The following is a 13,557-nucleotide window of genomic DNA, read 5'->3' as shown; positions in this document are numbered from 1 at the left end:
GCTAAATAAACTTTTCCAAACTAAGAAAAAGGCTGGTTCTCTCTATGTGTTTTTACGCACACTCTTTAGCATTCTGGAATCAACTTGATTTTATCTTATACCATTCACTATTTTAATCAGATGTTTAACTTCCATCCTCAGTGAATGTGCACCCTGAACTGTAATGATCATCTGTTCTTCTCTCCTTATCCTGTATCTGCTGATCCAGCACTTCACCTTCATCCTTATTATTCCTGCTATTAATAGCAATAAGCTGTCGTTTGTTCAGTCAATTACCAGCAGCACTGCTTCAGTATTTAGTGTTTGGATATAAAACTATACATATAGATGGGCAACTTTTATCACAAACCATAAAACTGTGATTGTATCTGATCTGAGGGATACATGATCAACATTCATGTTAGCATTAGAATATTGACCAATCAGAGCGTTAACAGGAAACAACCAAGTTTGTGTGTTTTACAGGTTATTTTTGTATATTTTTTTATGTTTTTGTGTTTTTTTGGGGTCATCTTTAAATATATTATTTATTGTATACAACTGCTTTTTTGTCCTACCCGTGTCACAGTTCCTTGATGCCTCTGTTGATATCTGCCTCTACTCAGTACTTTGAAACAAGTCCTCAGCATTTGTTCTTTTTTACAGTCTATGGTTCAAACAGGGCCAAAGTTTATATTTAGTTATTCAGTTGGTATGAGTGAATGTAAACAGCAGCACAGTGTGATGTTATGTGAGCTGTCTCAGCATATAAAAATATCACGACATTTATCGTTGGAGGGTTTGAGGTGTTTCGCAAAGGGTGGGACTGTTGCTCTTTTTTCTACTTCTTCTAATAGACCTGATGTAGCAGAGGCATGTTACTGCCCAAACAGCTCAGCAAAAAAGTGTGTGTGGACCATAAAACAGTTTATGGCGTGTAGACCAGCGATTCTCAACTGGTGGGTCGCGGATAGCTGTTCAAAAATAGATAAATACTCTCTCATGTTGGACTTGTCTTTTATTTTGAAATAAACTTTTCTTTTGATAGACATGCTTTGAAATGCATGGTGCACATAAAAATATATATATATATATATATATATTTTTTTATATATATATATATATATATATTTTTTTTTAAATGTTATATATGCCTGTTTTCAACAGCTATTTTGAAACACTAAATTTGATTGGTTAAATTCTAAAAAAAAAAAAAAGAAAAGTGGGTCATGATTTAATGACCGTTGCAAAATGTGGTTCCAAGGGTGACACCAGCTGAGAACCCCTTGGGGATATTTAAGGATGTGATGATGATGATGATGATGATGATGATTGGCATATATCAACTGTGTGCTTCTAGTTTCAGTTTTGCTCATTCACTTCACTTTAAAAGTCTTATTTATTTTATTCTTTATTTTATTTTTTATTTTGTTTATTTTATTAGTTTGAAACTTGAAAAGCTCATACAGAGTTCAAAGTCATTTACATTTTAATTTATTAATTTGACAATAATAATGTAGCATCCAAATCAATAATAATAATAATCAATGTTTTTTTTTTCTTTTTTTTTCTTTTGCCTTTTCAAAGTAAAATAGGCCGTGGCTACGGATACGTTAAACGTATTCATAGCCTGCCACTCTATGCATAAAGTGCATCACGTGACTTACAGTTCCGTCATTTGTATTTTTGCTCATATTTATTTTTAGCTACCCCTTTTATTGTAGCACTAACCGTAACCCAGGAAATACCCTAAAATGAATATTTTTCTCGGTTATGGAATTTACCGTGTTAAATATGTAAAAATGTATATGTCAAATGTAGGATTCAAACTCATATTAGCAGAACGAAGAATCCTTAAGTGCGTCACCTTAGACCACTCGGCCATCCTCGCACGGTGTAAACACACACATTTCCGGGGGCTATGGCTACGTTTAACGTATCTCTAGACACTTTCAATAAAATATTGTACAGTATTAATCTGGTCAACTCATCATCTCGTCACTTATCGTATCGTGTGTTGTCCAGCTCTGGTAATATTTGATCATCTCTTTTATTAGCACACACACACACACACACACACACGCACACGCACAGCTGCTGTGAACTCGTTTCCCCCGCTGGGAGCGCGCGCCGGGGATGCCTCGCTCACGTTGTGACGCAGAACTCTCGTGAACGTGCGGATGAGACTGCTGCTGCTGCTGCTCACCGGTACCGTTACACACGCACACACACTCACGCACACACCGGGTCAGATTACCGGACGTTTTAGAGGTCAGTGAATGGCGTCCCGTGGTAGGAAGCGGCTCACGGATTAACAACGAGTCGGTGCAGAAATGTAGTGGACACGGAGATTATTCTCACGGCACTGCGTCAGTCCGTCCGTCCGTCGGTGAGTTGGTCTCTCAGCTTTTCCTTCCAGCATCTCCGCCTGGTCCGGTTCGTGTCCTCTCATATGGGCCAGGACGAGGAACGCACATGTGGACCTACAGGCGGAGGAAACGACACCGGAGACCGGGAGAGGAGGTACGAAGAACTGTTCGAACAGCTGGACCTGAACAAGGACGGGAGGGTGGACGTCAGCGAGCTCAGGATCGGACTGAAGGCCAGGGGCTTGGTGCGGGGGGAGGCGGAGGAGGCGAGGACACACACACACACACACACACACACACACAATATCCAATATAAATAACGAATAAACCAATAAATAACGTTCTCAATGTAAGGCACATGTGTCAAACTCATGGCCCGGGGGCTAAATTCGGCCCTTTGGAGCATCTGCAGGTAAAAGCAAAAATAACAGAGTAAACATGAATCACTGTGTAAATGAAACTGAACAATATTTGCAGGGGCTCACAGTTTTCCCTGTGCTTATATTGCATGAATGAAGTTATTTTTAATGTCAAACAGTTGAAAAAAAGAATCAAAATCCTTACATTTTCCTTAAATGATTACATATTATTTCCCTTAATTGAATAGTAACTAAGTAAGTATATAAACTTTATTTATATAGCGCTTTTCACAGACAGAGGTCACAAAGTGCATTACAGTGAACACAATGGAATTCAAAACAAAAACACAATCATAAAAGCAGCTCTATTGGCTCTGGAAAGCCTGTTTAAAAAGGAAGTCTTTAACTGCTTTTTAATAGTCTCCACAGAGTCAAGGGAGCGCAACAGCTTTAAAAGACCTTTCTCGTCGAGTTTTGGCACAAAATCAAATTCGTCACAAAATCTTGGAAATTTAAAGTGAAGACCTTGTTGGGACTGATATCTATCACTTATTGTTTGGATGTTGCAAACTATAGCACGATAATGTAGAAATTACTTGTTTTCCCACATAAAATCTGTGGCCCACTTGAGATCAAACTGCCACTTATTTGGCCCCTGTACTAAAATGATTTTGACATCCCTGCATGTAAGAAGTCAAGAAGTCCCTGGATCCAAATAACTGAGAGCCCCTGCTCTAGTCTTCACATAATGATCAGTCCTAACATGTGATCTCTGCTAGTCTGTCTGTTTGTTTTTAATCAATTTTAAAAGATGAAAAGGACAAACATATAGATTTGGTGAACACTTTTTAAACACTTTTTTTGTTCACTGAGCAGAAATATTTCAGGAATTGTACTTTACCTCAACGTGAGTAGAGTTATTTGACTTATTTCAAATAAACCATCAGATATTTTACATTAGACCAGGAGTGTTAAACTTATTTAGTTCAAATGTGGAGCAGTTTGATCTAAAGTGAGCCATGGATTTTATGGGTGAAAATGAGTAATTTTAACATTAATGTGCCTTGTTTGCACTTCTACGTATTAATGATATAAAGTAACTATGACACCGACAACATCCAAACAAAAAGTGTCGGATTTCTGTGAGTTTGGAGCACATTTAGGTGTAACATGTAGAGAGAATCCTGAAACTTTATTCATCTGAATATTGATATGTTCAGTTTACATCCATGAATATGTGAGAAAACAATGTCCCTTTATGGGACGGTTTAAACAGAATTATTTTTTTCACATAAACAACAGTCCACACAGACCACGGCACAAATAGTCCTTCACATTATAAAAATCATGATTAGAGGAGACAAGATGACCTGATCTGAGCCGGCGACCATCATCATCATCACCATCACCATTATCATTATCATAATTAATGTGGTCATGAAATGATCCATACTTCATACAAAGTTGGTGATTTATCCTGAACATTTTGGTGGTTTTCTCAATTATGAGCCTTATTTTATGATTTATTTTTTTTTCAGATGAGAATTATTCTGTATTTCTGAGCACAGATATAAGTCAGTGACATTGATGAATAATGGTTTCTGTACCCTTAATGATAAGAGCATGCATTTGTATCTAAATCTGCTCAGTAACATTCTCCAGACAGTAGAGCTGATTTAATTTCTTTTCAGGCTTTTTCCGTTTAGTTTCCGTTTCATGATCTCTCCCTGTTTAGATACTGGATATTAAACTTCCTGAAATTGTATCAAACATGATGAATAAGGTTAATGGAGTAAGGATCGACGATATGGTTTTTTACATACGTTTTTTGATGAAAAATAGTACGTAAATGTGTAGGGATGTCCCGATATCAGCACGAATCATACATACTTTTATTACGTATTTTGTAGTGTGGAATGTTAGAAAAGGTTTGATCAAGTGATGCTACTCAAACAGATAACAATAGTCAGCAACAGTAGGTATGAGAAAAACTGACCCATTTATTATTAACCAATTGGTTACATGCATTTTAACCTTCAATATAATATCTACAGTATTCTTCTATTTAATATATATAATATAGATGCAGTCTGATAAAATCCGATATTTGTTTTCTGGCTTATATCAGATCGATATCCGATATCAATATCGGATCAGGACACCTCTATAAATGTGATATTGTCCTAAAACATGCCTGTGAGGCGGAACACGATTTTTAATGAAGAGGGAGAAATTAAGGGTTAAATTTCTCTATTTAAGAATGTAAATTCAATTTTTTTCAACTATTTTCCACGATCAGGGTTGTTGTCCCTTTGTGAGAGCTCAGTGCCTGACCCCATCGCCCCCCTCGGTCCCACCTTTACCTTGTGTGCATGTGCTCTTCTCCTCTCTGCACACACAGATCGTTCTTGAGAGCGACACAAACCAGGACGGTCTGCTGGATTTCCAGGAGTTCTCTCAGTACCTCAGAGATCATGAGAGAAGACTGAGGCTCATGTTCCACAGCCTTGACCGCAACAATGACGGTGAGCAAATTAAATGCTCCAGTGTTCACACCTGATGAGTAAAAGTGAATCTCATGTCCCACCATCTCTATACTGAAGTATGGTGGAGGTTGCATCATGACTTAGGGCTCGTTCCTGATGCCTCGGAATTGGATCTAACCCAAATGTTGCAGATACTTTAAGATGGTCAGAGCTTTTTCTTGTGGCCTACAGGACGAATCGATGTTGGGGAGATCCAGCACTCGCTGCGTCAGCTCGGCGTGGAAGTTAGTACAGAGCAGGCCTCCAGGATCCTGCAGAGGTCAGTGTGTGAAAACTACAGAGGGAGTCCTCGGAACCAACAACCTTTAACAGCGCTGTCACAGTCTCTGAAGGGAGAAGTGGAAGTCAATTAGTCAAAAGGCCGATGATGTAACTCAGTGATACAGACACCTCTGCTGGTTCCAGTGTCACTGCATCATTAACAGCATTTGCTGATGGTTTCCATTTCATTCTAGCTTTGTATTGGCATTCCAGGCCACATGCTGCAAAGCCCTTAGTGGGAACACTTAATGGACTTCACGTTATTATCAGCTACATGATCAAAGGTTAACTCCCTTCAATAGTTACTGTCATGAATGTTCAATACAGGGAATGCACACAGACATAAATATTTCTGCCTAATCTGGTTGGACGGTGGGAGTGAAAAATGTGCTAAACTCACACAATTGTAGTAAACAAAGTTTTGTCTTTGAAGTTTTATTTCAATTTCTTGCAGAAAAAGAGAAAGAAGCAGATTGTTTGTTACAATCTGATGTAATGTCCAAGGAGGGAATCTCTGGACTTTATTCACACTGGATGTTACCAAATTATGAGATAAAATTTGATAATAGACGATAAGATAATAGCGCTTCACACATTGGGAATAGATAAATTAAATACAAATAGCAAGAGTAGAATAATAATATTAAAATAAATTGTAATAATAATATAACAACAACAACAATATAATAATACTCATTTAACTGAAACAGCAACAACAGATAAATGTGTATTTACAATTGTTACACACACAAACATGAATATAATGTAATTGTTTTATGATATTAATTATTACATATATTTTTTTACAAGATAAAATCAGTGTATGCCTCATAAATTAATTAAGGAATATAACATTATTTACTCCAAAAAGAAAGAAAAAGGTTGAAATTGCTGCCTAACACTTTTTATATCTCCACCGTAAACACTCCGCTTGTTGACATCTTCGTGCATTGCATTGTGGGATATGAAGTCCTGTAGAAGTTTTTTTGCTTCATTCTTACTCTGACAGTGATTCTCTTCACACCATCTTCACACTAGTTTGTTCCCGGTATCCCTCATGATGTCAGAATGAAGTAAAAACCTTTCTATGAAACCTTCCCGGCAACTCCACATCCCACAATGCAATGCGCAAAAATGTCAACAAACCGATTAAAACAAACTTTCAAATGGGAATTTCAGCCTTTTATTCAAGCTAATATTCTTTGATTTATTGATCAATGAGGCATACACTGTCTTTATCTGATAAATAAAATGGTTGGGTGTAGCAGCTTTAAGTATAACATAGAATGATGTATTAATATATGATAATAATATAATGTAATCACAAACATAGATGAACAGAGAACATAGTAACAGTGAAACTTTTTCTCCCAGTATGGACAAGGACGGAACTTTGACCATTGATTGGAACGAATGGCGGGATCACTTCCTGTTCAACCCTTTGCACAACATGGAGGAGATCGTCCACCACTGGAAACATTCTCACGTGAGTCGATGCTTTGGAGAGAGTTTCACACGTTGGGCTGCAGAGAGAATGAGCTCACACTCAGGTTCCAGATAGTGTTTGCATGAAACAGGGAGACAAAAGTAAGAACAGATGAATTAATTAAATGATTTGAAGAAACAATATTATTTGACAGGTTGAAAGCCAATGATCATCTGAGCAAAGTGAGGAAATCTAAAACAACAAAAAAAAAGGGAACAGGGCATCTGCAGCAGCGTTATGAATAGTAAAGACACGATCAAGAAAGAAATTGGTCAATTAAAGCTTTAAATGTTTTAAGTAATTTAATGTATTGATCAATGAACACTGAATTCATCAAAATATAATAATGATACATCAACTTTATATAGTTCTTTTTTGGACACTCAAATACACTTTACAGAATTAAGGCATTGTTTTTTCACTCTACACTTAGTGGTGGTAAGCTACTATTGTAGCCACAGCTGCCCTGGGGCAGACTGACAGAAGTGAGGCAGCCATAGTGTCTTGCCTAAGGACTCAATGACAGATGTCACTGGAGTGACTGTCCCCCACTGTGGCACCTGGAATCTCAGTGGTCTCTCATCCAACTACTAACCAGGCCCAGCCCCGCTTAGCTTCCACGATTAAACGAGATCAGGCAATGACAGGCTGATATGGCCACAAATATAAACAAATATTAACATTTGGATCTAGAATGCACACAATGTTTTACAAATATTGTGCTCTTGTTTGTAAAGCTGACTGTTAAACCTGCCTGTAAAACACACTGAATAAATTAACAAAACAGTCCCACGTCCCATTCACAAGTATCACCGGTGCACTGCCTGAACTGGTCACGTATGTCAATGTGTCCTCAGTACTTCATAAGGTTATTTCCCTATGCTGCTCAAAAAAACATCAAATGTGATATCAATGTTCTCTGAAATGAACCTAAAAATCAAACCTTATCTATATTCAGATGTATTACCTTATGTGTCATGTTTAAAGAACTTTATCCCACTGATGGACCAACCCACAGATGAGACCCCACATCCAAAGGAGATGGAGTGAGTGTGTGCTTAATGTGATGCTCCTACAGATGTTTGACATCGGGGAACAGTTGACTGTTCCAGATGAGTTCTCGGAGAAGGAGCGGCGCTCTGGGCTGGTGTGGAGGCAGCTTATGGCGGGAGCCATGGCGGGGGCCGTGTCCAGGACCGGGACTGCTCCTCTGGACCGCCTCAAAGTTTTTCTGCAGGTGCTTTAAGTCCCCCACCCACATTCCCAGTTTACTTGTTCTCCCACAACATCTAATGCTTCATTGATTACTCATCACTTTATTTCTCAGTGTGTCACCCTCTTCCTGTTGTTTTTGGATACGCACTAACCCCACTCACCTTGAACACATTCCCAGTTTACCTTCCAGCATCTGTGTCCTCAGGTTCATGGCTCTAAGTCAGGACGGACCAACCTGTGGTCTGGTCTCAGAGGGATGGTTCAGGAGGGGGGGGTCCGATCACTGTGGAGGGGGAATGGAATCAACGTCCTCAAGATCGCTCCAGAATCTGCCATCAAGTTCATGGCCTACGAACAGGTCAGTACATGATCTATGTCGAGAAGTCTTTGAAGTCCTGTTCTGAACCTGTGGAAGCCTCTAAGGAACACCTCGCTGTGTTAGAGGTTCATTACTGCTCATGTCTGTCTGTCTGTCTGTTTTTCATCTCAGATCAAGTGGCTAATCCGAGGTAGTAAAGAAGGAGGCAGTTTGAGGGTCCAGGAGAGGTTTATCGCTGGTTCTCTGGCAGGAGCTATAGCCCAAACCCTCATCTACCCCATGGAGGTGAGTGAGAAGTGGACCAGTGCCATCTGTTTCTACTTTTACACATTGATCTGATCCTTCACTGGTCTGTGATGGTGTTGATGGAGCGAGTGAAAGACATGTTACTGCAGCAGACGCTGACCTACGGTCACTAACTTACAGATGCTGACATACAGACAAGATGCTGATCTACAGACACTGACCTACAGAGTTTGACCTACAGACTCATACTCACAGACAGACGTTGTGGTTTGACCCTTGTTTGTCCAACATGGTGGTTTGTTCTCTGTGTGCAGGTGCTGAAGACTCGTCTAACGATCAGGAGGACAGGTCAGTATTCTGGCGTGGCTGACTGTGCCAGGAGGATCCTCAGGACAGAAGGAGTGCGAGCTTTCTACAGAGGATACTTACCCAACACTCTGGGCATCATCCCCTATGCCGGCATCGACCTGGCTGTGTACGAGGTTTGTTTCCCTTTTTGCTGCGTTTTGGTCAAGGATCCTGATTTTTCAGATGAGCGTTTAGCTCCCCACGCTGTTGTGGGCATGTCCCTAAGATTCAGCGGTTCAGTCTGATTGGAGGACAGCACGGCCATGAGCTACGATAAGAAAACATGGAAAGTCTATTGGTCAATGGAAAGTGTTTGACATCGCAAGCAGGGTCCGGTCGCAGACACGATGCTAGTGTGGCTAATGCTAATGAAATCCCTTTGCAGCTCTTCAGTCAGGCAGGCTAACTTTACTGAGCCACGGCTCTGAATAATGAGGAAGTTCGTCCCTCCTCTATGGAGAACACACCTGTCCACACCTTGAAGAATGACACAACCTGGCCTCTAGGGGTGCTGTGCGGCCCGTGCATGATGCTGGAGAGTCTTATTTCCATGAAGGGCTTACAATACAAATTGTCGAGCTGTAAAACATCCTTGAACTTTTCCTATGTTTAGTAAATATTTCACAAAAAAAACCTTTATATCTGAGGGTTTTTCTGCTTTACTGAAAGTGGAATATAGAGCCTCTGACTTATTGTTTTAGTCCTCTTCAATTCTGTTTTAGAATTTCCCCATTTTCATGTTATCTTTACGTTAGTTTACACATTTCCGTTTCATTTCTGTTTTTATGTCATTACACTTTGCTGAAATGTTATCTAACAAATACCAATCAATGGGAATTTTATTCAAAGGGTTACATGGATCTCTCAGGAGGCCTGGGAGCAACTTTGGATCTCCTTTAGCAGGAGGAGGATGTAGGAAGATGTAAAAGTTGACGAAAGCTTGACTTTACAGATCCAGTATGTACTGTATCTGTATGATTTTCATCATTACACACCTACTAAAGGAGGTCAGTTGGAAAAATGAGGACGTTATGAGATGTCCTCATTTTCCCAAACATCCTGCAGCGTTCTTAAATGTCCTCATTCCTCACAATGTGTTAAGTGTTTCAATCTTTCTCATCATCAACTGTGGCCCCCAGGGGCCGAATGTGGACCGAAACACACTTTTGGCGCATTTCCATTGGTGGTATCGGCTCTACAGGGCTCCGCAATCCTCGCTTTCTGGACCGGATATTGTTTTTTCGGAGCGTTTCCATTGAGCACCAATCTGACATGCGAAACTGCCAGACTTCACGGATTGCACTTTTTTGCTGCTATCCTCACAAGATCACCAACAAAAATCATTGGTGACCAAATGCTTCCTCTTTGTGTGTGAGTTGATGACTCTACACTGTGATGATTCTCAGACCCAATCAGTGTCTGCTTTGTGCCAACATCACATTTTTCAGTCCAGGGCTGCTTTTTTTAGAACCTTAACAGAGGAGGTACTAAAAAAAGCAGCACCAGTACCACGGAGGAGGTACTTTACTCAGTGGAAACGCACAAAAAGATAAAACACACTTTGTGTGAAGTCTATTTTTTGCAGGGATGATTAACTTTCATCACAGTGAGGCCACAAAAATGTGATGATCAACGTTTATGTCAGCATTAGAATAATGATTAATTTTAGTTATTTTTGTTGTCATTTTGGGCTTGTACTACAAAGCATGATTCCACTTATCACGCTAACTTCCGTTATTCATTAATGTCTCTTCCTTAATAAAGTAAAGCTAATGATTGTGTCTGTTTATTCTCCCATGAATTAATATTGTATAATCTCACTAATTTAGGCATTAACAGTCATCAATTCTTCCATTCCTTCCTTGCTGCTAATGCTTCAGCAACAGTGTTGTTTTTGGTCTGTGCCAAATCTGCTCTGCCCCCTCAGACTCTGAAGAATGCCTGGCTGCAGACGTATTGTGTGAGCTCTGCAGATCCTGGGGTTCTGGTCCTCCTGGGCTGTGGGACCGTGTCCAGTACCTGTGGTCAGCTGGCATCCTATCCTCTGGCTCTGATCCGCACACGTATGCAGGCCCAAGGTGAGCTGCGGTGATGCTGATGTCAAATGATGATCGCAGAGCTGTTACGATTGGTTCTCTCCTTGCAGCCGTCACAGAGGCCACGCCCAGGCTGAGCATGCTGGGCCAGTTTAAGCAAATCATATCTCAGGAAGGCGTGCCGGGCCTGTACCGAGGAATCACGCCCAACTTCCTCAAAGTAATCCCTGCGGTCAGCATCTCCTACGTGGTGTACGAGCACATGAAGAAGATCCTTGGGGTGAAGTACAAGACTTAGAGACCTGCGGAGGATCTGAACTGTTCTCAGGTACTGTGTGCACCGTCAGGTCCAGATTCTGTGTCAGGTCAACATGTAGAGCACACCTTTAGTCCATGTGCTTCTCACTGACCTCCATCCTCCTCCTAACCATTCTTCCAGAGTCAGTTTTGAAGCCTTTCAAAGAACATGTGACAAGTTAACCATCTGATTTTCTGATGATCGTCTGTCCCTCTTCACGTTCAACATTCAACACACTGTCCCAGTTAAAGTAGCCTCACTCTAATGGATTCTCTACAGTTATTATCTACAGGTATTATCCGTTACACGCACACACAAACTCACTCACACTCACTCACACTCTCTCTCTCTCTCAGTCCCACCTCAGATTTTCATCCAAGACAAGAAATCTCATGTGGTCAAACAAGGTCTAACAATGTGATCGACTGTTAGCTAATTCCAAACGACTCAGAACTCTGGATTTTCCAACTTCCTACTTGAAAAAGTGACTTTGAACACCACCTGAAGTTGGAGCTCCTACTTGGGAAAGTCAGGGGGAAAAATCAGGTATTCTAGCGGTCAGCCATGTTTGAGATATCTCCATGTGCTGCTGCTGAACTCGGTTGAACTCAGTGATCAGAATTTTAAACTTGGAATTGCTGAATTCCGAGTTACCTTACCCAGCATTACGTGTTTCTTAGTTAGCTGCTTCCTGATTGGTTACATTCCGTTCCACGCCACAAATCATGAATCAGGAGTCAGGAGTCGTCGGCTTTCTTCACACACGCGAGGGGTTTTGGTCGTAGATATTAAGTTTAATATTTACAATTGTTGGCCCCGCCCCTTTTCAGAGCAGATTATCAGGACAAATACACTCAGACCACATGATCCTTTTAGATGATAATCATGTACAGAAGATAATCTGCCATTTTTAATTTTCAAAGGAGAATCAGGACTAAATTATCCTGATTATTTTTATGTGTGAATCCTGCTTCAGTTGACATGAGATCACACAATGACTGATGTAAAGAAAAGCAGAATTTGAAGCTGCTTCAACTCACTGAAAACACCCACAGGAAATAACATGTTTTATTATAAATCACTTCCTACAGTAATGAGCTTGTCTTTATTCTGCTGGTCCTTATCTTGTATTTTAAGAAGCTTGAAGGAGTCCTCAAAGCAGGCTAACGTCACACATGCTAACACCCAGCGCTAACATGCAGAATGTGACCTGATCAGAGGGTGTTTATAGTTCTGCCTTGAATATATTTTCAGAATATATTTATATCCTCTTCTGTTTCCTGCACTGGAGCTTCAGCCAAAAAGCCTTTGATAGTGAGAGTGTGAATGCTGTGTTCAGGGACCCGTGTGTGGCGTTTAGGCACACGTTTTTACGGTATGTGAAGTGTTAGTAAGCCTGTTTGTTTGATCATCCTGTGGATAAACAGCGCTGTTTATCTTGGGATTATTATGTTTCTGCAGAGACGCATTCCTCCTGTGGTTTGCTCGGTGATCTTTGACACTTGTCTTAAAGCTAAAAGAAGAAACAAACCACATTTAACCTTGAATGAAGTTCATTTTATTAGTGAGATTCTATGACTGGGCCTCGCATAAAGAAGTGTCGCTATGAATGTCTATTATTTTCATATCAAGCAGACATACTGTACATGATCTATATTGTAATGCTTTTGTACGGAGACGTCACTACTTGAAAATGCAGAATGCTTGCTGCGTGTGAGCATGGAGTAACAGTAGTGAAAGCATGAATGCATGATTCTGAGCATGTTGTGAAGCAGAACCTCTGCCTACTTTGAATGTGTTTGTGCACTTTAAGTGATGGCGCTGCTACCAGAATAAACTGTTTGAACATTTTTCTGTGTTTTGCTGTCTCAAACCTGTCAGCTGAAAACTAAGGAACAATTGAACAGACTCTACTATCAGTGTTCATCAAAGACACTTAAACAGGGGATACAATTTGTGATGAAATGTAGTTTCAAGAAACCAATCAGTTTTATGGTTCTTTAATGTTAAGCAAGTGTTTCCTACCATGGTAGCTTCCAAAGGAAGCTCTGTATTATTGTAGAAACCTAGACCATTCATTTAGGAGAGCTAACTG

General features: G+C 40.2%; 1 protein-coding gene across 3 annotated transcripts; it reads left to right on the top strand.

The window, feature by feature from the left end:
* Positions 1-1,883: 1,883 nt before the first annotated feature.
* On the top strand, positions 1,884-13,312 carry LOC114468587 (calcium-binding mitochondrial carrier protein SCaMC-3-like). 3 transcript variants are annotated; one of them, XM_028455569.1, is made up of 12 exons: positions 1,884-2,614; positions 5,109-5,232; positions 5,425-5,512; positions 6,889-7,000; positions 8,079-8,237; positions 8,421-8,573; positions 8,706-8,819; positions 9,095-9,262; positions 11,056-11,206; positions 11,275-11,492; positions 11,604-11,754; positions 11,819-13,312. In XM_028455569.1, the coding sequence occupies exons 1-10, from the start codon at positions 2,432-2,434 to the stop codon at positions 11,460-11,462; spliced, it is 1,440 nt and encodes a 479-aa protein (XP_028311370.1). In that variant the 5' UTR covers positions 1,884-2,431; the 3' UTR covers positions 11,463-11,492; positions 11,604-11,754; positions 11,819-13,312. The 3 variants fall into 3 exon arrangements, with proteins under 3 accessions (XP_028311370.1, XP_028311372.1, XP_028311371.1); XM_028455571.1 differs by having other exon boundaries at positions 1,885-2,187; XM_028455570.1 differs by lacking the exon at positions 1,884-2,614 and adding an exon at positions 2,706-2,760.
* The last annotated feature ends 245 nt before the right edge of the window (positions 13,313-13,557 follow it).

This window comes from Gouania willdenowi, chromosome 8 (assembly GCF_900634775.1).
Source record: "Gouania willdenowi chromosome 8, fGouWil2.1, whole genome shotgun sequence".
NCBI lineage: Eukaryota > Metazoa > Chordata > Actinopteri > Blenniiformes > Gobiesocidae > Gouania > Gouania willdenowi.
The sequence above is the reverse complement of the archived record's forward strand: the minus strand, read 5'-3'. Positions and strand labels throughout refer to the sequence as shown.